We start from the raw sequence: 22798 nt of genomic DNA on the forward strand, positions 1-22798 counted from the left end.
GGCTTATTTCAAGTCCAAGAGTCAGGCCCACTGTAAACTCTCATCACCCATATTTTTTGTGGGCCATAAGGCCCCGCTCTTTGCATTGTTGGTACATATGTGGTGGCTAGAGTGTCTTCCCTCAGTGGCTGGCATGACAGTTTTGTGAGATAACATCTCTCTACCTTCACTGCAGCCGTGTATTCTCTATGAACATTCAAAATACATTAGCTCTTAGGCTTGGTACAAAAACTTTTTCAGCGACTTTTCCAGCTAGCATTTCTTGAGAGAGTAATTACTAGATTCATAATCAGAACTCACATCTGGGAGCTGAAGCTATTGTTTCATGGCCAGAAGGCTTATCTAATCATGTGTAAAGTCCTGGAATCCTTAATATTGATAGAACAATAATGTGTCTATAAGTATTACAATTCATTGCCAATTTATTGAGTACTTACAGTCCTCACCTGACATTGGAGATAAGACAGAATCTTGTCTTCCTGTTTGTTAGAACCTAATGGAAAAGAAAATAACAGTGAGGGGCTGGGAAGATGGCTCAGTGGTAGAGCGCTTTCCTTGCATGCCTCTGAGGCCCTGGGTTCGATTCCTCAGCACCACATAAGCAAAAAGAAAAAAGCCGGAAGTGGCGCTGTGGCTCAAGTGGTAGAGCGCTAGCCTTGAGCTGAAGAGCTGAGGGACAGTGCCCAAGCCCAGAGTTCAGGCCCCACGACCAGACCCAAAAGAAAGAAAGAAAATAACAGTGAATGCTTACACCCTATGCTATCAGAATCAGTGGTTTCTTGTGCATATCAGATTCACCTGGATAGCTTGTTAAATTACAGATTACTTGGCCCAGAATTTCTGATATACAGAATTTCGATTCTGTATATCTGGGCAAGGTTCAATAATTTGCATTTCTACATTTGAGAACCACTGGTCAAGAAAAAAGAAACTGTGATTAAAGCATAGGTCAGAAATATTTGAAGTGTGGTAGGAAGGTACAGAAGCATAAAAGGTTGTGTTGCACCTGAGGAAGTGAAGTAAATCAGTTTGGAGCTGAAAAAGGCTTTTGTGGGGATGTGGTTGAAGTTGTAAACAGAAGTGACATTGCCAAGAAAGTGACATTGTCAAAATAGGGAAATGTTCAGATTTATACTATAGAAAACATTTCTGCCATGTGAGGGCAAGTGTTAGTAGCCTGTAGCATGTAGTTCAGGGGAGAAATTATGCTGGTCTGAACTTATCTGGGGGCAGTGGATAAGAGCAGCTTAAAAGCCTAAGTGTTGCCAGGTACTGGTGGCTCATGCTTGTAATTCTAGCAACTCAGGAGAACTGAGGATCATGGTACAAAGCTAGCTGGGACAGGAAAGTCTGTGAGACTCTCATGTCCAATTAAGCACCAAAAAGATGGAAGTGGAGCCTGTGGCTTAAGTGGTAAGAGTGCCTTGATCATAAAAGCTCAGGGACAGTGCCCAGGCCCTGGGTTCAAGCTGCAGGACCCTGTCTCTCCCTCCCCCCCCAAAAAAAAAAAGAAAACCTCACCTTTTTCAGCTGTTTTTTTCATTGCCTCTTACCTTTGAGCACAGCACAGAGGAGTACCTTTAACCTAGATAGAAATGATGCATATTTGCCTAACAGTGTTTTCACATGACCTCTGGGTCCATTTCCACACTGTACAAAATAAGGCAGTCAATCAAGAAGGCAAGTTTCACATGCCTGTCCCTCTTCTGCTTGGTGTCCACTTCTGTTCTCTGACTTTTCATATCACTGCCTGTCCACATGTGAGTGTTGGGATAGAGGAGGCTGCCTTTCACAGACAGGGATTTTTCTAGGTATACATTTACATTCCTTTGTTGCTAGTATGATGATAAGCTTATGAACGAGCGTGTGAATCTGTCATTCTTTATATGACTGCGAGTCTCTGCATTGGTGATGTGATTTTTACTCTTACCACTCATTTGTCAATGTTTGTCTGTGGGTGGCTTTGTCACTGTCTTTGCTTTGTAGTGTGTGTGTGTGTGTGTGTGTGTGTGTGTGTGTGTGTGTGTGTGTGTGTGTGTGTGTGTATGTGTACGTATAGGTGACAGCCTAACAGTGCTCAGGAGCACAAGCTTTGTTTTTGGTCGGTTGTGGGGCTTGAACTCTGGGCCTGGGTGCTATCACTTCGCTCTTCAGCTCAAGGTTATCGCTCTACCACTTGAGCCACAATGCCACTTCCGGTTTTCTGGTGGTTAATTGGAGATAAGAGTCTCATAGGCTTTCCTGCCCAGGCTGGCTTTGAACCATTAGGATTACAGGCGTGAGCCACCGGCACCCAGCCAAGCTTCTTAAGTTCAATCTAGAAACTGCTGCTTAGGGCCTATGTGACCAGAGGTAAGTAAGTTCTTTCATCTCTCTGGACCTATTTCCTATCCAATGCTAAGCAGTAATAGTACTTTCTAGGTTATTGTGTGGGTTATAGGTAAGGATTTAACATAGTATTTAGACCAGCATTTTCAAAAGAAATATAATGTGAACTACATGTGTAATTTAAAATTTTCTATGGAAGCGCCAGTTTTGAACTCAGGATCTCACACTTGCTAGAGTGACATTCTACTATTGAACCATGCCTCCAACCCTTGAGGCATATGTCAGCCTCGTCATTTGTAATTTTCCGATGGGCTTGTGTAAAAAAGTGAAATTAGTTTGTTTTTTGTTTTGTTTTATTTTGCTGCCCTGGGGCTTGAACTCAGGGCCTAAGCACTGTTCCTAAGCTTTTCTGCCCAAGACTAGCACTCTACCACTTGAGCCACAGCTCTACTTCCAGCTTTTAGTAGCTCTTTTAACTGGACTCTCACGGATTTTGCTGCCTGCAGTTGTGGCGTGAAACTACAATGCTCAGAGCTCAGCCTTCTGAGTAGTGAAGATTAGACATGAGTCGCTGGTATTAGCTCCTGGGAAGGTTTCAACAGCAGCCCAAGTCCCGTCCTGTTTTGTTTTTTGGTTTTTTTTTTAGTCTTTGTCCTCAGATCATCTTGTAGGCTTGCTTTCTGTGCCTTGCTTACCTGGCTCCTCTCCCCTTCAGAAACCAGATTGTTCACCCTTATCACCTACAGGTGGCCAGAATGGAGCTGTGGCCTGGGGCATGGACGGTGTTGCTACTGCTGCTTCTCCTGCTGCTTTTCTTGCTGCCCACCCTGTGGTTCTACAGCCCGAGTGCCAAGTACTTCTTCAAGATGGCCTTCTACAACGGCTGGATCCTCTTCTTGGCTGTGCTCGCCATCCCTGTGTGTGCCGTGCGAGGACGCAACGTTGAGAACATGAAGTGAGGGGCGAGGGGTGGTGGGTCCTAAGGGAACCTGAGGGTGAAGAGTGAGAGATAGCTTTGTGCCCAAGTGACATCGTGGGTCTAAAAGAGAAGGCGAGAGTCCAGGGACATGGAAGGGGGCAATGACTGCAGAAGTGGCCAGCAAGTCAGTTGGGCAGGGGGAAGTGAGGTGTGCAGGAGGACATCAGTGGATCCCACTGGGCCCCCTTGCCGTGACCCCACAGGATCTTGCGTCTAATGCTGCTCCACATCAAATACCTGTATGGGATCCGAGTGGAGGTGCGAGGGGCTCACCACTTCCCTCCCTCGCAGCCCTACGTCGTGGTCTCCAATCACCAGAGCTCCCTCGACCTGCTTGGTGAGACCCCGCCACAGAGCACCCCTCCCCCAGCCATGCCCTCCCTCCTAGCGCCTTCCCTAGAACCTGCTTCAACTCTCCCTCCTTTGGGATGTTTTGCCCCCTCGCTTCCCCCTCACAGCTTCTTTCCCTGGGTTGGATTTGCCCTCATGAGCAAGATCACCCTCACTTTCACTCTGGCTCCTTCAACCCAATCTCTCCACTTTTTCTCCAGTCCCTACTAGTATACGGTGATAACCTGGGTGGGTGTACTGCCTGATCTGACCCCTTGCTTGCACCTTGACTCCTTCCCCATCCCCACCCTTGTCCAAGGGATGATGGAGGTACTGCCAGGCCGCTGTGTGCCCATTGCCAAACGTGAGCTACTGTGGGCTGGCTCTGCTGGGCTGGCCTGCTGGCTGGCCGGAGTCATCTTCATCGACCGGAAACGCACGGGGGATGCCATCAGTGTCATGTCTGAGGTCGCCCAGACCCTGCTCACCCAGGACGTGAGTCATTCTGGGAAGACATGGGCTTGGGAGCTCGGGACATGAGTTGTAACCAGCTGATACCAGGGGCCTCGGGGCCTCAGTATGACCTCGCTACCACTCTGAGCCCTCCATATTGTGTGTTTTTGTCTTTCAGGTGAGAGTCTGGGTGTTTCCTGAGGGAACAAGAAACCACAACGGCTCCATGCTGCCCTTCAAACGTGGCGCCTTCCATCTTGCGGTACAGGCCCAGGTGATTACTGCTCCTCCTTCTGCTGTCCAGCCCTTACCCTTCCTTCTTATCTTGGAGCTGGGCACTGATGGCTCATGCCTGTACAGGCTCATGCTTGTAATCCTAGCTACTCAGGAGGCTGAGATCTGAGGATGGAGGTTCAAAGCCAGCCCAGGTAGGAAAGTGCATGAGACTCTTATCTCCAATTAACCACCAGAAAGCCAGAAGTGGCACTTTGGCTCAAGGGGTAGAGTTGCTCGCCTTGAGCTGAAGAGTACAGGGACAGCGCCCAGTCCCAGAGTTCAAGCCCCATGACCAAAAAAAAACAAAAAACAAAAAAAACTCCAATTAACAACTCAAAAACCAGACATGGCACTGTGGCTTGATAGTAGAGCACAAGCATAGAATACAAAGAGGCTCAGGGACAGCGCCCAGACCCTGAGTTCAAACCCCACAACCCACAGAAATAAGGACTTGGGGACTGATGTGCTTTACCCCTTTCCCAGGTTCCCATTGTCCCCATAGTCATGTCCTCCTATCAAGACTTCTACTGCAAGAAGGAACGACGTTTCACCTCAGGTGAGAGCTCTGAGCAGGTCTAGAGGAGGGTATGACCAGAACAACCATCAGAGAGGCTGCGGGTCAGCCCTGGGAGGAAGGGGAGTCATTCAATGCCAGGTCCTGATCATGTAGTCTGACCCTACACCAGGCACCCCTCTATACTATTAGGATTTAATGGGAAATATAAGGCCTATATGTGCGAAGTCATAACGAGTAACACGGAGTAAATGCTGAGCCTAGAAGGTAAGGGCTAGAGGAGTGGCAGGAGATGTCTAGACTAGGGTTTGGGGAAGGCTTTGTACAGGAAAATCTGGCAAATGAGAGGGGTGGGTTGTCCAGACTCAAGAGAAGAGACCTGAAAGAGGAAAGGAGTAGTAAGAGCACTTCAAAGCTAGGCCCTGCCTGTTGGCAGAGGTCTGGAAGGACAGGCCGTGATGGTGCTCCTCATCACCCAGGACGATGTCAGGTACGGGTGCTGCCCCCAGTGCCCACAGAAGGGCTGACACCAGATGACGTTCCAGCTCTGGCTGACAGAGTCCGGCACTCCATGCTCACCATTTTCCGGGAAATCTCCACTGATGGCCAGGGTGGTGGTGACTGTCTGAAGAAGCCTGGGGCATTGGGCGAGGCCCGGCTCTGAGCTTTCTTCCCACCTGTCCCCGTCTTCCTTCCCACACTTACCAACCCAGTGGCCCTCCTTCGGGCCCAGGCCCAGCCCTCTTCCTCCCCTGCCCCCTTTTTCCCCCACTTATTCTTCTCTTTGGAATCTCCAGCTTCTGAAGTGAATGTGGATAGTGTCACTCCTTGTCCCTTCCTGACCCCATCCATGGACAGTCCTGCCTGGGTGCAGTCTCCACTCTGATCCCCTCCTCCTGCCATCTTGTCTGTGGCACATTTGCCTCCCCTCATCTCGAGTGGCTCATCCCACACAGGGGTGGGGGACATTCCATCCCATGCCTGGTGGATTCTTTCTTTGTGGTCGTCTCTCCCTCTCCATCCCACATTGACCAGCGGATTCATCCATTCTGTGGAACAAATCACTCCCAAGTCCATGGACTCAGTGGACTCATCTGTTCGAGGACTCCTCGCCCTGTGGCTGGAAGCTGAAACCTGAACACTCCTGCCAGGGTCAACCTGGGAACTTCCCTTGGCACCTTCACCCACCTCTTGGAGACCACCCCCCTTTAGTGGGGGGCACACTCTAACTCAGAGGTCTCATCTCTGCCCTTGCCCAAATGCCTAGGGTTGAGGACACTCTTAGATGCCAGCTTGGTTTCCATGTTTTTGTTTGCCCTTGTCCCTGGGATACAGTTCTTCAGTGGTCTTGACCCCATTCAGCCCCCCTGTACCATCCTAACCAGACATGGGGGAGAGGCAGACATCAGGTGCTGCACTCACTGGTCCCTGGAGATTTGGGGAAAGACCTGGACCCTGGCTGAAGGGGAGAGGGGAATGTTAATTTATTTCTCTTTCTTTTGAGACTGCCCCCTCTCTGAGCCAGTTGTCATTTCCTCCTAGTGGTATTGACTGCTCCCTGCCTCTCACTCCAGACCTGTTCACTCCCCCCACCCCCCTCAACCCAGGAGGTATCTGGGAGCAGGAGAGGATGGGATCCAGTTTTGTGTGGTTGGCTTTTATTATCTGGATAACAGCAAGCAACTAAGAATAAAGAGAGAGAGAGAGAGAGATCTGGGTGCTTTCTTGCTGTATTTGTTAAGGAGTTGGAGAAGCAGTCCTTCCTTGCCTAGGCAACTTGCTCCAGTGAGAAAAGACAGGCCAAGACAGCCCATTTTCCCACAGCTCTCCAAAGCTCTGGCTCACTTCTTTGATGGCTGATGGCCTTATCTGCAGCTCCCAGGTGGCTAATCCCCCAGGATGAGTGGGTGCCACCTGTGTATAAATTAGGAGGCTGGGACACTGAGGAGGTTCCGTATCAGTGATTGAGGCCAGGACCAAGGCTGTTGTCCTCACAGGAGCCTGTGGTTGAGAAAGAGAAAGAAAGAAAGGTGGGCTGTGGGGGATCCCCAGCTGGGGGAGGGGCCAACGCTGCCACTCCCCCCAAGAAGTGAGACTGTTGGGATAGGGACCGTGTCCCAGAGGGGAAGAGGATTGGAATGGTGATTCCGGTGTTGAGAGTGAGCGCTGATGAGAGCATTCCAGAATGAGGGAATGCTGAAGTAAGGGGTCTCAGAAAAGATGAGGTTCAAGTGGGGAGAAGCAAGACTTACAGGCACCCAGCCTCTCCTCCAGCAGCAGCACCTGATCACTAAGAGATTCGATCCTGTCACCCCAGCCCCACAGCTCTGCCACCTGTTCTGGATGCAGCTCCTCAGGCGGCATGGGCAGCACAGCCCGGACCCAGGCCCCGGCCTGAGCAGCCCACTGCAAAGGAAGACAGGTATTTCAGGATGCTGCACCAGACCTTCCCACCCTGAGGGCCCAGCCCCAGCCACCTCTGCTCACCTGCTCCAGCTGCTCCAGGCGCCCTCGAAGCTCAAGAATCTCCCTCCTCAGGGTGCTTTCCTGTTCAGCTTCTCGAACTAGAGACAGAAATGGGTAACATGCCCACTGCCCTGGCTCCTGCTGCTGGTCCTAGGCCCTCCCTGTGTGCAAGCCCATACTCACTGGCCACGCTGAGGATGCTGGCACTAGTTGGGGGCTCTGGGGATCCCTCTGTACAGGTACGCTGGTCAGGGCCCAGCACCAGGCCCCGGGGACAGCTGCAGGTGAAGCTGCCCGCCGTGTTGAGACAACGATGTGAGCAGAGGGTGACACTGATCCTACATTCATCCACATCTAGTTACGGGAAAGAGGAGGAAACTGAGGGGTCAGGGCAGATGCCCAGATGGGTGGGAAGACCTAGCAACCCCCCCCCCACTGGTGGGAGGAGGGCAACTCACCCACATGACAGTGCTTTCCCCCCCAGCCAGGGGCACACTCGCACTGATCAGGCCCAACACAGCTACCTCCATTCAGGCAAGGCTTAAGGCAAATGGCTGTTAGGGAAGAAAAGGCTTCAGGGCTGAACCAAAGGCCCAGTTATCCAGGACCCCCAACCCTGGCATGCCTCCTGCAGGACAAGGAAGACCCTGCCTCACCTTCACAGGTGAGCGCCCCTGGGTGTGGCTTCTTCCAGCCCTGGCAGCACACAGCATGGGTCTGCTGCACTTCCCGCCTCACCTCCCGCCATGCCACACGGTATGTGGTCCTAGAACAAAGTGCCAGGCCGAGGACCCTGAGTCTGGGTTCTGATTGAAGTTCTTGGTTCCTTTTGAGAGATTCCAGAGTGGCCACATCCCCATCTCTCACCTGTAGGTACTGCAGATGCGCCTTCCAGCACAGAGGGTCAGGTACGGCTTGTACACGGGTTGGCTGTAGGACTCGTTGTAGTGGAGCGGTACCACCAGTGTCTGCTTAGAGCAGACCCCCTGTCTGTACCCATGCCAGAGAAGGAGGTTGGAGTCATTGAGATCATCAGGCCCTATGGAGCCTGGAGTCCGGCAAGCAGACAAGAGGCCTGGCTCTCCCTGGAGGTGACAGCCTCACCCTTATTCTGAACTTTCAGCATTGTTTGGCTTCCAGTAGAGCCCCCCCCCCCCCACACACACCAAGCATCAGAAGCCTCCCAGGCAGACCTCACCTTACCCAAGCCCCACCCCCTCTTGTCACCTCTCTTTGAGGGAGCCACCCTTGGCCCCTTGGCCTGGCATCAGTAGCAGGAAGAATGAAAGTCCGCCTAAGAGAGTACACAGCTCAGCCCTGGACCCCATGACTCTCCTTGACTCCAGACTCTGTGGGCTGCAGGTGAGCAGGTAGTGGGTGCCTCTCCCCTCTCCTGTTCAGGGCTCCAGCCCCTCCTGAAACCACCTGCTGGTGTCCATGAAAGGGGTCAGGACATTTACTCACTAGCCACCAGGATTATCTACACCTGGGTGTACCAAATTCAGCATTATTTACGCTCCCTCCACCACCCCTCTAGCCAGTAGCCCCCAGTGCTGTGCTCTACCTGGAGGGACACAGACAAAGTTACCTCATTTCCTCATGAACCTCCTTAACATGCCCTCTTAGAACTTTCACAATCTTCAAGACCCCAAACACCCCCACACCTTACACCCAAGACCTGAGACTTCCATGGTTTAAAACACATTTCTGCTGACCTCACATATAACATACATACATAGATGACACACATATACCTATGTCCTGGATACCCCTTCACTCAGACCATACCCCCAATTCTGCCTGACCCCACTCCCCCATGGATGTTCTCTCCCCATCTGCCTCCTCTTTCCCCCATTCCCACCTGGCTTCTCTCTCCAGGGAGACTTCAGGCAGTCTAGCCTCAGAAGTGGCCGTTCAGACTGGTGGGTGGGCCACCGGGGCTGAGGAGGAGGAGGGGCTGGGCCAGAGGCCTCCCAGTCCTGCCCCCTCCCACAAGCCTCCTCCTTAGCACCAGCCTGGTCAGTTCAGTGAGGTCAAGCCACACTGCTCTCACCCCTACTCTAGCAAAGCACTGCCTGAATCTTCCTGTGAGGCTCCCCCCAAAATTACAGATCCCCTAAATCCATAGAAGCTCCTGGTTCTAATAGCACCAGTTACCCAACAACATACACCCTAACTCTCAATGCAACCCAACACACTGGAGAGAGACCAAGCAGGATCAGGTCATGGGAGAAGAGGTACAATCAGTGGAGGAAAGAAGAATTAAGTCATCACAAAAGGGCAGGGGGGAAACTCAAGGCACCAGGGGAAAGACTGGTCCACCCCTTGATGATATTTGTTAGGGCTTAAGGGGCACAGAGTTGAGTCAGCCACCACCCTCCCTATGCCAAAGCAGACAGAGCCCTATTGTCCTGGCCAAAATTCCTTCTTTCAAGGAAAAGGAGGCTCATTGTACAACCCCCTCACTCAGCGCTAGCCTACAAAGGTCGTAAAGGGGCACAGCACATGCCCACCCTGACCCTCAGCCCCTTCGTCTAGCCTGGGGGTGGCAAGCACATTCCACTCATGAGGCTGAGGCCCACATCACTAGAGCTCTGGGCTCAGCCCCCTAATCCTAGGCTGGGACAGGAAGAGAATTGTCCTCAGCAGGAAAGAACCCGCTGAGAATCAGGAACCCATACAGAATGGGCATTGAGAGAACGGAAACACCAAGGGGGTCCCCACCCCACATCAGGCATCCGGGTACCCAGGCCCCAGGCTCTCCATCCCCACCCTCCTTGAGGACCCCAGGTTCCATTTACCTGGAAAGAAGCCAAGCCACACTGAGGAAATTGAACTTTATTTCCATAAATACAAGGAACACCCATTCAAGGGTAGTTAAAAGAGGGGCTGGGGCCTCAAAGAAACTAGGCTCCCAGGGCATACCCCAACACTGATCATAGGGACTGGGGGATCCCCAAACCTGAGATGGGCCTTGCAGGCCACAGATATTCCCCAACACTGACACTTCAAGAACGGAACTATCCCCATAGGGGAGCCACAGAACCCCACTCTCATGGGTGTCCTTGGAGGGTGAGGAGGGCTGACGACAGTGGGGAAGGTCAGAGGAAAAGGGAACATGGGAGACAAGCTAAAAATGTCCTGAGTGGCCTGGAGGGAAACCCCTGTGGTGGGCAGGGGCTGGTTCTCCTGTACAGCCAGAGGAGGAGAAGGTGGAGGAGCAGCAGCAGCAGCAGCAGGAAGAGGAACAACCACAAGTTGTTTAAAAACTTGGCTCTCACTTGCCTCCTTGGCCTTGGGAGAAAGGGAAAACATGTCCCCCAAACAAAAGGACATGAGGTAGGGGGACCAGGACTTGTCATTCATGAAGGAGCAGAGGATGGGGATTTTGAGAGCCCTGGTTGGTAGGGGGCAGTGTGGGAGCAATGAGGTGGTCATAGGCATGCCAGAGGCTGACATCTGCTTTCCAAGGCCACCACTTGGTCTCTGGGCTGGGGGCTTCCTGACCACCTGAGAACATTCTCAGGACAGCCAAGGTTCAATGCAAGTATCATAAAGAGTACGGTTGGAATGCCAGACTGTGTGGGAGATCCCAGCCATCGGACATCTCACTATGGCCCCTCGAGCCAAGAGAGTCTTCAACCCAAAAGAATCTCGCAGATATACCTTCAAGGTGGGTGGAGGGGCATAGAAGCATAGAAGAAAAACACAAAAGAGACACAAAGTGAGTTACTGCTGTCCTTCTGGGCCCCTCCCCACATAAACCTTTCAGCTTAGATGTCAGTAGTAGGGAAAGCTCCAAAATGAGGCGAGACAGTGGACCAAGAGGGAAAGCATTGCAAGGGGCTTACCGGTTGCTCCTCCATCTCCAAGACTGTCTCATTGGCATCATAGAAACCAAAGAAACTACAAGAGATTGGAGAGGCAGTTATCAGAAGAGGTAGGTAATAAAAATAGATAATAAGATAGTAAAACAACAACAACAATAATAATAATAGAGTCAAGGAAAATCAAGATGTAACACCTGTAATTCCAGCACTCAAGAAGTTGAGGCAGGAAGATTGTGAGATTGAGGCCAGCCACACTACTGTGATCTTGGACTAGGGAAGTCTAGAACAAAGGCAAAGAGATGAGACACAGCTAGGCATGTGGGAGAGCGTGGGCCAGAAGCCTGGGATGGATTTCAGAAGGTCTAAGAAAGTGGTATTCACACAGGCTCTATTCTCCCCAAGTGTATATTTGAACATGTCCTCACTGTACCATAAGAAGGCCTCCTTCAAGGGGGCACCTGTGGCTCCTGCTTGTAATCCCAGGTATTCAGAGGGCTGAGATCTGAGCATCTCAGAGCCAATCTGGGCAAACAAACCTGAGAGGCTTTTTTTTGAGGGGGGAGGGGTGGGGGCAGCTTGAACTCTGGGCCTGGACACTGACCCAGCACTTTTTTGGCTCAAGGCCAGCACTCCACTTGAGCTACAACACCACTTCTGGTTGTTTTTTTTTTTTTTTTTTTGAGTAGTTTATTGACACTCGGCTCTGAGAGACTCTTATCTCCAATTAATCATAAAAGAAAAAGCAGGAACTTGAAACTTGATGTGGTAAAGCATCAGCCAAGAGCAAAAAAACCCCACAAAGACAAAAACAAGGGATTTCCCCACACACACTCCAAAAAAAAAAAAAAAAAAAGAGAGCAGATGAGGCCTAAGTTTAAGCCCCAGTATCAGAATCCTTGTACCTGGAAGGTGCTGGCTCAAGAGAACAGTGACTTTAAGTTCTAGGCTAGCCTGGCCTGCACAGTGAGTTTGAGGTCAACCAAAGCGGACTCAAACAAGCAAGCAAAAAAACTGGATAATGGGGCTGGGAAGGTGGCTCAGTGGTAGAGCGCTCGCCTTGCATGCTTAAGGCCCCAGGCCCAGAGTTCAGGCCCCATGACCGGACCCCAAAAAAAAAAAAACAAAAAAAAACTGGATAACGTGATCTCACCACATACTAACTCTATCAATGTAGACATATTCTTCTCAATACCTTTGCCTCTATGTTGTCTTAAATATCAAATGAAAATAGTTGTAAGGATTAACTTAACAATGCATGCCAAGTACTTAAAACAGTATCTTGACGCATAGGAAATGCTCATAACCTGATCTATTACTAACTTTCATAGTGTTCCTGTTCAGATAAAATGATATAATGCATATAAAAGCCTCTTGTTGCACTCAAATAAAAGGATGTCAGGCTTTCATCAAACACTCCAATAAGCCAAGTGCTGGTAGCTCATGCTTGTAATCCTAGCTACTCAGGAAGCTGAGATCTGAGGCTCCTGGTTCAAAGCCAGCCAGGCAGTAAAGTCTGTCTGACTCTTCTCCAATTAATCACCAAAAATCTGGAAGTAGAGCTGTGGCTCAAGTGATATAATTTCAGCCTTGACTGAAAAAGCTAAGGGACAGTGCTCAGACCCTGAATTCAAGCCCCAGAAACAGCAAAAACCAAGCACCACAATAAGCTGGACATTTGTGGCTTATGCCTATATTCCTAACTCTTTGTGAGATCCAGACCTGTAGGATCTTGGTTCAAAGCCAGCCTGGGCAAAAAAGTCTGAGACTCTGTCTCTAGCAAAATACTAGACTAAAAGTATGGCTCAAGTACTAAGAGTGCCAACCATAAGCACATTAAGTGCAAAGCCTTGATTCAAGTCCCCAACATGTACATGTGCCTATGGGCGCACGGGCTCACCCCCCCCCCAATCTCATCTTGATTGGAATAAAAGATGAAAGGAACTGGCTATCAGGAGAGGTGGGAGATGAGGCCTTATTGTTTAGGTGATCTATAATTTCAGTTTAGGGAAAGTTCTGAAGATGGTTGTCCAATGTGGATCTACTTAGTGCAGTGTACAAAGCTATACACTCAGAGCTGTTGAAGTGTGGGCTGGGAATGTGGCTTAGTGGTAGAGTGCTTTCCTAACATGCATGAAACCCTAGGTTGGATTCCTTAGTATCACATAAACAAAAAAAGCCAGAAGTGGCCCTGTGGCTCCAGAGCTAGAGGGCTAACCTTGAGCAAAAGAAGCTCAGGGACAGTGCCCAGACCCTGAGTTCAAGCCCCAGGACTGGCAAAAAAAACCAAAAAAAACTGGTGAAGTGATTTTTGTTTTCAACCTACCTATATTTATGTATCTCTGTATCTATGTCTATGGCTATATAGCTATAGACATATATGCACATACACATTTTCCCTAGTGCTGAGGATTAATCCAGGGCCTCATACATGTGGGGTAAGCACTCTACTGAATTAGTTACATACCCCAGTCCATTGTATATGTGTGTGCTATAAATACACATATGCATAAATATATCTCCCTTTTTTATGTTGGTACTAGGTCTTGACTCAGGACCTAGGTGCTTTTTCATTCAAGGCTGGTGAGCTACCACTTAAGCCACAGTTCTGCTTCCAGCTTTTTGGTGATTAATTGTACATAAGTCTTACGGACTTTCCTGTCCAAGTGACTGAACTCCAATACCCAGATCTCAGCCTCTTGAGTAGCTAGGATTACAGGCATGAGCCACCAGTGCCTGGTCTCTGCTTTCCTCCTCCTTTTGAGATAGAGTGAGCCATGTAATCTAGCCTGGCCTCAAACTTTTTTGTTGTTGTTGGTCAGGGGGCTTGAACACTGGGCCTGAGTGTTGTCCCTGAAATCTTCAGCTCAAGGCTAGCGCTCTACCACTTGAGCTACAGTGCCACTTCCAGTTTTCTGGTAGTTGGTTGGAGTTAAGAGTCTCATGGATTTTGCTGCCTGGGTGGCTTTGAACAATGATCCTCAGATCTTAGCCTCCTGAGTAGCTATGGTTATAGGCATGAGCCACTAGCACCTGGCATGGCCTCAAACTTGAAATTATCCTGCCTCAGTCTCTTGGGTGCTGGAATTAGAGGCATGTGCCACCACATCCACCTGTGTGTGTGTGTACATACACACATATATATACATACATATATATACATATACACACATATACATGCATATATATATATGTGTATGTGTACATATAGAGGTATACAATATCTCTATATATAATTTTGTGTGTGTGGTCTGGGTGCTGCTGTCCCTGAGATTTTGTGCTCAAGGTTAGTGTTCTCCCATTTCAAGTCACAGCTCCATTTCTGGCTTTTTTTGGTAGTTAATTGGAGATAAGAGTCTCACAGACAGACCGGTGCTGGTGGCTCACGCCTGTAATCCTAGCTACTCAGGAGGCTGAGATCTGAGGATCAGGTTCAAAGCCAGCCCGGGCAGGAAAGACTGTGAGACTCCTATCTCCAATAAACCACCAGAAAACCGGAAGTGGCTCTGTAGCTCAAGTGGTAGAGTGCTCCCCTTGAGCTGAAGAGCTGAAGGACAGCGCCCAGGCCCAGAGTTCAAGCCCCACGACCGACCAAAAAAAAAAAAAAAAAGTGTCTCACAGGCTTGGGGCTGGGAATGTGGCTTAGTGCTGAGTGCTTGCCTAGCATGCATGAAGCCCTGGGTTCGATTCCTCAGTACCACATATAAAGAAAAAGCCAGAAGTGGTGCTGTGGCTCAAGTGGTAGAGTGCTAGCTAGCCTTGAGCAGAAGACACTCAGGGACAGTGCCCGGCCCTGAGTTCAAGCCCTAGGACCGGCAAAAAAAAAAAAAAAAGAGACAGTTTCTCAGGCTTTTTTTTTTGGTCGGTCATGGGCTTGAACTCTGGGCCTGGGCGCTGTCCCTCAGCTCTTCAGCTCAAGGCGAGCACTCTACCACTTGAGCTACAGCGCCACTTCCGGTTTTCTGGTGGTTTATTGGAGATAGGAGTCTCACGGTCTCTCCTGCCCGGGCTGGCTTTGAACCGCGATCCTCAGATCTCAGCCTCCTGAGTAGCTAGGATTACAGGCAAGAGCCACCAGCGCCCGGCTCTCAGGCTTTATTATCTGGGCTGGCTTCAAACTGGGATCCTCAGATCTAAGCCTCCTGAGTAGGTAGGATTACCGGCGTGAGCCATCAATGCAAGGCTCAACTATACTTAATCGCAACAAAAAAATGGGAAAAAAAAATCAAGCGACTAAGTATGGCCTGCAAAAAGTTCCATGTAATTAGTCCCTACTAACTCTCCTCCCACTCTCTCCCTAGCTCCTTCTGCTCTCATCCCAACTGCCTTCTCAATTCCTTGCCCTCTACCCAGGTCTTTTTTTTTTGTTTTATTTTGTTTTTTGGGTCCGGTCGTGGGGCCTGAACTCTGGGCCTGGGCACTGTCCCTCAGCTCTTCAGCTCAAGGCTAGCGCTCTACCACTTGAGCCACAGCGCCACTTCCGGCTTTTTTTTTCTGCTTATGTGGTGCTGAGGAATCGAACCCAGGGCCTCAGGCAGGCAAAGCAAGCCTGCTCTACCACTGAGCCACCTTCCCAGCCCTACCCCAGGTCTTTGAAGGAGCTCCTTCGATCACAACTCCTTCTTTCACTCCCTTCAGTCTTGCTTGCTTGGCCCTTCCAGGAGGATATGTTCCACCACTATCTAAAATAAGCCTCAGCCGGGCGCTGGTGGCTCATGCCTGTAATCCTAGCTACTCAGGAGGCTGAGATCTGAGGATCGCAGTTCAAAGGCAGCCCGGGCAGGAGAGACCGTGAGACTCCTATCTCCAATAAACCACCAGAAAACCGGAAGTGGCGCTGTAGCTCAAGTGGTAGAGCGCTCGCCTTGAGCTAAAGAGCTGAGGGACAGCGCCCAGGCCCAGAGTTCAAGCCCTATGACCGACAAAAAAAAAAATAAATAAATAAAATAAGCCTCAGCTGGGAATGTGGTCTAGCAGTGGAGTGCTTGTCTAGCATGCATGAAGCTCTGGGTTTAATTCCTCGGTACCAAATAAACAGAAAATGCCTGAAGTAGTACTAGCCTTGAGCAAAAGAAGCTCAGGGACAGTGCCCAGGACCTGAGTTCAAGTCCCAGGACAAGCAAAAATCATAATCATCCTCATCCTGTCATCTTCTGATTCCTTTTCTGCCTTCTTTTATTGCTACCTGACATGTATTTATAATTTATTATCTTGTCCCCAATGAGAACCTAAGTTACAGATCACCAGAGACTTCTCTTTTATTTGCTGTTGGATCCCCAGGGCCTAGAACAGCACCTGGGCACATGGTGTTCAATCATTATTTGTAGAAAAAGGTAGTTCAGATCACACACAATGACACACAACCAAGGTAAGTGTATAGTGCCACAGAGCACGTGAGGCATAGAGAAGACAGATCTAGGCCTGTAATACTAGCTACTCGGGAGGTTAAGATCTAATGATGGGCAAAGCCAGTTAGGGCAGACAAATCCAAAAGAATTTGTATGTGCGCACACACATGCACACACACAGAAATGTGCTGGTACTAGGGCTTGAACTCAGATCCTTGGTACTGACCCAAGCTTTTTCACTTAAGATTGGTGCTCTTGAGCCACGGCTCCACTTCTGGCTTTTTGCTCACTAATGAGAGAGAAGTCTCACAGGATTTTCTGCCCAGGTTAGCTTTGAACCACAATTCTCAGATCTGAGCCTCCTGAGTAGCTAGGATTACAGGTATCTCTCAAGAGACTTTTATTACCAATTAACCAGCCAGAACTACAATAGCGGCTCAAGTGGCAGAGCCCTAGCCTTGAGTAGGCAAAGCCAAGCACAAGTGCAATGCTCTGAAATCAAGCCTCAGTGCTGGCACTAAATAAATAAATACAATAGAGAGGACAAGTTGGAGGCTATCACAATAGTCTACATCGATAAAGAAATGGCAACAAATGAGATAAAATAACACAGAACCCCAAAGACATATTGTACCACCATCAATTTCCTGGGTTTGGTACGATGTTCTAGTTACGTAAAACGCAATCACTGGGGTAACTGGGTGAAGCATATACAGGACCTCTCCCTCTCTAAATCATCTTTGTAACCTGTGAATCCATAATTATTTTAGTATTAAAGATGGTTTTATTTTATTTCCCTCTCTATGTTGCCCATATTGATCTCAAATGTGTGGGCTCAAGTGGTCCTTCTGCCTCAGATTCAATAGTTAAATTTTTTTTCAAGAGCTGAGGAGGTAGCCCTTGGTGTTATCCTCAACACTGAAAAAAAGAAAATGGTATCTACAAAGTAAGGCTGATAGGAATGGAGAGGAAGTAGAGGCAGCAGGACATAGTCACTGGAAACATACAGAGGTTTTGCTCTCCAGTATTAAGATGAATGGCAGGTGGCGGGGCACTGACTGAGCAATGAGAGGTGCAAGCTAGTTAAAGGCAGGAGAAAAAGATTGGTATGAGGCTGCAAGTCCCTTTATCCAACCTTCAGGCTCCATAATTGTTGCAACCTGCTGCTCCTTAAAGCAACCAGGAACAACACAACAATGGAGACCTGACCGTGGAAGTGAAGTTTGGGGTACCAGGGGATCTGTAGCTTTCCACTGACAACAGATCCCAAGGTTCCATTAACCAAGGTTTTTTTTTTGTTGTTTTTTGTTTTTGTTTTTGGTCGGTCGTGGGGCTTGAACTGTGGGCCTGGGCGCTGTCCCTCAGCTCTTCAGCTCAAGGCGAGCGCTCTACCACTTGAGCTACAGTGCCACTTCCGGTTTTCTGGTGGTTTATTGGAGATAGGAGTCTCACGGTCTCTCCTGCCCGGGCTGGCTTTGAACCGCGATCCTCAGATCTCAGCCTCCTGAGTAGCTAGGATTATAGGCGTGAGCCACCAGCGCCCGGCTAACCAAGGTTTTTATTGGTCTTATACAAGGAAATCAGGTACAAACTTCAAACGGGTGACAATATTTTATATATAAGTAGTAAGTGACCTTCTCATTCAGGGAGGGAGATCTAAACAGTAAACAGCCTACAATTTGCATAAACCTAAATCTACCCTTAAGGCTCCCAGTTTAGGGAAGAATTTGAGTTCCTGTTAAGCCAGGACTGATTAACCTTTCCAGGAAAACTCTCAGCATCCTGAAAGTGTATTGGAAGAAGGCATTTCAAACTCCCAATCCTTTCAGGGTCTCACAGCTTGGATTTTCAGGCTCACACACATAATCCCCTGTTACCTGGACTGCCAGGGAGTAATAACACCATCATCAGGGCCTCCTATCAGCACCAAGCGGCCCAGACGAAGAAAGTTCTTCCGCCATGCTGCAGGTAGGGAAAAGAGAGACTGAGTCAGCCACAGGGGTCAGGCCAGGTAGAGCCAAAGACATGGGGGAGGAGGGTGTCAGAGAAGCAGAAAAGGTAGAAGCATGGTCATCTTACCAGTGGCATTTGGATGGTCTCTTTCCCCATTGATCAGGGCCAGGAAGCTGCTGGCATTGAGGTACAAATCATCATGATGGGGGTCTGGATACAAACAGCAATTCAAAAGGTAAAGAAGTAGAATGAGAAGGTAAAACTAGAGACTGGAAGAGCAACAGGCTACAATAATAATTAAGGTAGACAACAATATAATACAATCAATAATAAATGTGAACATTACAGAAAGCACTTTTATCTAGCATCTACTATGAGCCAGGTACTATTAAAAGCATATTACAGGGCTGGGAATGTGGCTTGTGGTAGACTGCTTGCCTAGCATGTATGAAGCCCTGGGTTTGATTCCTACTGAGAAAACAGAAAAAGCTGGAAGCGGTGCTGCAGCTCAAGTGGTAGAGTGCTAGCCTTGAGCAACAACAGCTCAGGGACCGTGTCCAGGCCCTGAGTTCAAGCCCTAGAACTGGTTTAAAAAAAATTAAAGCATATTACCCCAAGCACTGGTGGCTCATGCCAGTAATTCTAGTTACTGAAATCTAAGGATCTTAGTCCTAAGCCAACCTTGGCAGTGAAAGTCCATGAGCCTCCTATCTCTAATTAATCACAAAAAAAGAAAAAAAGGCCACCAAGTAGAGGCCACAAGTGGTAGAGCAGTAGCCTTGAGCAAGAAAAAGCTCAGGGCTAGCACTCAGGCCTCAAAAGAAAAACAACACTATAAGTGTACAAAGTATGACCAAATCTGTCACTTGTTTTTGTAAATAAAGTTCCAGGGCTGGAGGCATGGCTCAAAGGCTAGAGTGTACGCCTACCTATTGTAGAGAACTGGATTCAAGCCCAAGCATCATGAAAAGTAAAGTTTAAAATCCGGCGCTGGGAGCTCACACCTGTAATCCTACCTACTCAGGAGGCTGAGACCTGAGGATTACAGTTCAAAGCCAGCCAGGTCAGGAAACATCTGTGAAATGCCTATCTCAAAAAAAAACAAAAACAAACAAACAAAAAAAAAACGAATCCAGCACCCGTGACTCACACCTATAATCCTAGCTACTCAGGAGGCTAAGATCTGGTTTAAAGCCAGCCTGGGTAGGCAAGGCCGAGAGACTCTGATCTCCAATTAACCACTAGAAAATGGGAAGTGGTGCTGCGGCTCAAGTGGTAGAGTGCTAGCTCAAGTGGTAGAGTGCTAGCATTGAGCTGAGGGCCCAGGCCCAGAGTTCAAGCCCCACAACCGACAAAGAAAAAAAAAATCAATTAATTAATTAATGAAAAATACAAAAAACAAGCCAGGTGTTGGTGGCTCACGCTTTTAATCCTAGCTACTCAAGAGGCTGAGATCTAAGGATAGCTGTTCAAAGCAAGCCCAGGCATGAGACTCTTATCTCCAATTTTCCACCAGAAAACCAGAAGCAGCAGTGTGACTCTCAAGTGGTAGAGCGCTCAACTTGAGCTGAAGAGGTCAGGGTCAATCAATGCCCAGTCCCAGAGTTCAAGACCCACAACCAACAACAACAACAACAACAAAAAACTGGACATTAATGAAAATGAACTAAGCAACTCAAGGGCAGCAATGGGAGGGAGGGAAGGTGAAGGAAAGAGATTACACTAAGCAAAAGAAAAGAAATGTATGGGGGCTGGGAAGGTGGCTCAGTGGTAGAGCGCATGCCTTGCATGCCAGAGGCCCTGGGTTCAATTCCTCAGCACCATATAAGCAAAAAGAAAAAAGCCGGAAGTGGTGCTGTGGCTCAAGTGGTAGAGCGCTAGCCTTGAGCTGAAGAGCTGAGGGACAGCGCCCAGGCCCAGAGTTCAGGCCCCATGAACGGACCCCCCCAAAAAAAAAAAAAAAGAAATGTACGTATCACCCAACATGGAAGAAATAGGAAGAAATAGTTGTACTGTCAAAGTTTGTAGAGTTCACAAACTTTGTAGACCAGCCTTGTGAAGGTTAAAATTTGTTTGTAACTTTAAGTATTACTATCCTACAATACTGTGAAATTTATGCAATCATTTAATCTCAATAAAAAATTATAAAAACAAAACCCACCAGAAAACTGTAAATAGACTTGGCTCAAAGTGGTAGAGCACTAGCCTTGAGCAAAAGATCTTAGGGACAGCGCCTAGTCCCTGAGTTCAATCCCCACATTGACAAAAAAAATTTTTAATAGAAAAGTAGTTCCTCCCCAAGCTGGTGACTCATGCCTGTAATTCTAGCTACTCATGAGGCTGAAATCTGAGGATCACAGTTCTAAGCCAGCCCGGGCAGGAAAGTCCATGAGACTCTTATCTCCAGTTAATCATCAGAAAACCAGAAGTGGTGCTCAAGTGGTAGAGTGCTCACCTTGAGGTAAAGAGCTCAGGGACAGCGCCCAGGCCCAGAGTTCCCAGAGTTCAAGCCCCATGACCAACAAGAAAACAAATAAATAAAATAAAAATAAAGTTTCAATAACACACACACACACACACACACACACACACACACACACACACACACACACACACACACACACACACACACACGAAGAAACACATTTTTCATAGGGACAACTGGGCTTTCACAAACAGCAGAATCAAGTAGTTATAAGAGAGACTGTAAAGCCTACCACAAACCAATAATATTTACCATCTCTTTTACAGAAATATTTGGCTGAGCCCTACATCATACTATGTTCTCTAAGGCAATATGATAATACACATAAAGCCGCATGAACAATGCCCATACAGGTAGTAAGTGCTCAATAAATGTAAGTTATCACTATTGTTTTCATTGATATGGGAACAACAGGCTGGATCCTTTATGATGCCCTCTCCATGGAGGCCCATTCAGCATCCACCACTCACCATGCCAATAGTTGCAGATGGAGAATTCCTGGCCCCAGGGGCTATAGCAGATCCGGTAGAGGTTGGACCGCATGGATGTGGGGAACAACCACTTCAAATAGTCTGTATCTGGCAAGAGAATTGCAGTGCCAAGTGGCCACAAGACTATATGACCCAAAACTCAGGGTCTGCCATGGCGCCCACAGTACTCACTCACCTCCATATTGCCCCATCTGTGGAGATGAGAGGGAGATGAAAGTGTCCACGTTGTGCTCATCCATGACAGAAAGCAGTGCGCGGCACACAAGGCCTCCTGTAGGCAGAACAACAGCATCAGGAAGGGATTTAAGAACAGCCAGGACAATGCCCATTGCCCTCAGGTCAATGCCCGTCCCCCTCCCCCCACATCACCACCACAACCACGCTAAACATAAAAGGAGACAGGCTCAGAGAAGACAGACACACCCTGTGTGCCAAAAAAGTCACATGTCATGTGAGTATCAGTTGCTGATTTAAAGATCTAGGTCTCCTGACTAACTCTAGAATCCTTTTAACTGCCCCATTTGTCCTTAAATCCAAGAACCATGGGTAATAGGAAAAGAAGAGACAGTATATTGGATGTCTCCCTCCCATCTGGGGCACAATGAATGTCTCCCGCCCATCTGGGGCACAATGAAAAGACTTAGGTACCAGGGCTCTGGCTGGAACAATAGTTTAGAAACAAAGGACATCAGAGGTATCCCTCAGATAAGAATCAAGCCTCAAATGGGGCTTAGAAGTTAGGAGGGAGCGTTGCCTACCCTGGGAGTAGCAGATGAGGTTCACCCCTTGAGGGGCCTTTGCCATGATGGGGTCCACCGCCTCCCGGAACCCTTGCACCTGTTCCCACAGGGGCCGCAAGCTCTGTCTGCCATCGAAGAGATCAATCACTGTCACCACAGTCCCGGGATGTGTCTGTGGGAAGGGGGCAATGCAACCACTGGGGATGGACTATGGAGCCCCGCCACCACCCTGTGGCCAGCGTCCACATGCCTATTTATGCCTGCTAGAGCCAGTCATCCAAATCCTCATCTCTCCCCCGTGCCAGCAGCAGCTCCCTAAGGAACTGGCAGTCCCAGAGGTAGCTTTGAGCTGCCCACTCTCCCTCCCTAGAAGGGTCCAATAACCCTCGCAGGCCCCCAGACCGACCTCGTTGATGAATTCCAGCAGGTGGCGGAAAGTGGATGAGCTGTCAAAGAGCCCGTGGACCACGATGACCGGCTTGTAGGAAGCGCGGTGGGGCGCGGGAGCTGCGGACAGCAGAAGCGGCAGGAGACACGGCACCAGGAGCAGAACCCAAGCCCAGGGGGGCCTGTGCCCCCGGAGCCCCAGCATCCTCTCACCTGAGACA

The 22798-nt window shown here is 48.9% G+C and overlaps 3 protein-coding genes across 4 annotated transcripts in view; 1 reads left to right on the forward strand and 2 right to left on the reverse strand.

Annotated features, from left to right (window-relative positions):
* Positions 1–3074: 3074 nt before the first annotated feature.
* On the forward strand, positions 3075–6592 carry Agpat1 (1-acylglycerol-3-phosphate O-acyltransferase 1). The gene is made up of 6 exons (XM_070024063.1): positions 3075–3283; positions 3511–3644; positions 3957–4132; positions 4269–4364; positions 4850–4922; positions 5360–6592. The coding sequence occupies exons 1-6, from the start codon at positions 3084–3086 to the stop codon at positions 5542–5544; spliced, it is 864 nt and encodes a 287-aa protein (XP_069880164.1). The 5' UTR covers positions 3075–3083; the 3' UTR covers positions 5545–6592.
* Positions 6522–10076, reverse strand: Egfl8 (EGF like domain multiple 8). 2 transcript variants are annotated; one of them, XM_070024066.1, is made up of 9 exons: positions 9208–10076; positions 8574–8771; positions 8214–8336; positions 8003–8112; positions 7805–7900; positions 7530–7700; positions 7368–7444; positions 7133–7286; positions 6522–6881 (listed from the first exon to the last, which is right to left on the reverse strand). In XM_070024066.1, the coding sequence occupies exons 2-9, from the start codon at positions 8672–8674 to the stop codon at positions 6838–6840; spliced, it is 876 nt and encodes a 291-aa protein (XP_069880167.1). In that variant the 5' UTR covers positions 8675–8771; positions 9208–10076; the 3' UTR covers positions 6522–6837. The 2 variants fall into 2 exon arrangements, with proteins under 2 accessions (XP_069880167.1, XP_069880168.1); XM_070024067.1 differs by lacking the exon at positions 8214–8336.
* A 93-nt stretch (positions 10077–10169) lies between these two features.
* Ppt2 (palmitoyl-protein thioesterase 2) overlaps positions 10170–22798 on the reverse strand; it is a 35501-nt gene continuing 22872 nt past the window's right edge. Inside the window, exons 2-9 of the mRNA XM_070024064.1 lie at positions 22597–22790; positions 22209–22362; positions 21626–21721; positions 21430–21537; positions 18601–18684; positions 18399–18483; positions 11198–11252; positions 10170–11012 (exon numbers count right to left, since the gene is read on the reverse strand). Coding sequence (XP_069880165.1) covers positions 10869–11012; positions 11198–11252; positions 18399–18483; positions 18601–18684; positions 21430–21537; positions 21626–21721; positions 22209–22362; positions 22597–22782 — 912 coding nt within the window. The 5' untranslated portion in view covers positions 22783–22790 and the 3' untranslated portion in view covers positions 10170–10868. The remainder of the gene's footprint in view (positions 11013–11197; positions 11253–18398; positions 18484–18600; positions 18685–21429; positions 21538–21625; positions 21722–22208; positions 22363–22596; positions 22791–22798) is intronic.

The sequence above is a fragment of the Dipodomys merriami genome, unplaced genomic scaffold (genome assembly GCF_024711535.1).
Source record: "Dipodomys merriami isolate MVZ:Mamm:240054 unplaced genomic scaffold, mDipMer1.0.p SCAF_16, whole genome shotgun sequence".
NCBI lineage: Eukaryota > Metazoa > Chordata > Mammalia > Rodentia > Heteromyidae > Dipodomys > Dipodomys merriami.

What these genes read in the sequence shown, in the direction of transcription:
- Agpat1 (XM_070024063.1), top strand. Translation starts at nt 3,084, where the DNA reads ATGGAGCTGTGGCCTGGGGCATGGACGGTGTTGCTACTGCTGCTTCTC. An exon ending in AGACCCTGCTCACCCAGGAC is followed by an intron (nt 4,133 to 4,268) that starts GTGAGTCATTCT and finishes TTTGTCTTTCAG; the next exon opens with GTGAGAGTCTGGGTGTTTCC. An exon ending in ATCTTGCGGTACAGGCCCAG is followed by an intron (nt 4,365 to 4,849) that starts GTGATTACTGCT and finishes CCCCTTTCCCAG; the next exon opens with GTTCCCATTGTCCCCATAGT.
- Egfl8 (XM_070024066.1), bottom strand. Translation starts at nt 8,674, where the DNA reads ATGGGGTCCAGGGCTGAGCTGTGTACTCTCTTAGGCGGACTTTCATTC. An exon ending in CGCATCTGCAGTACCTACAG is followed by an intron (nt 8,113 to 8,213) that starts GTGAGAGATGGG and finishes ACTTTGTTCTAG; the next exon opens with GACCACATACCGTGTGGCAT. An exon ending in GCCTGGAGCAGCTGGAGCAG is followed by an intron (nt 7,287 to 7,367) that starts GTGAGCAGAGGT and finishes CTTCCTTTGCAG; the next exon opens with TGGGCTGCTCAGGCCGGGGC.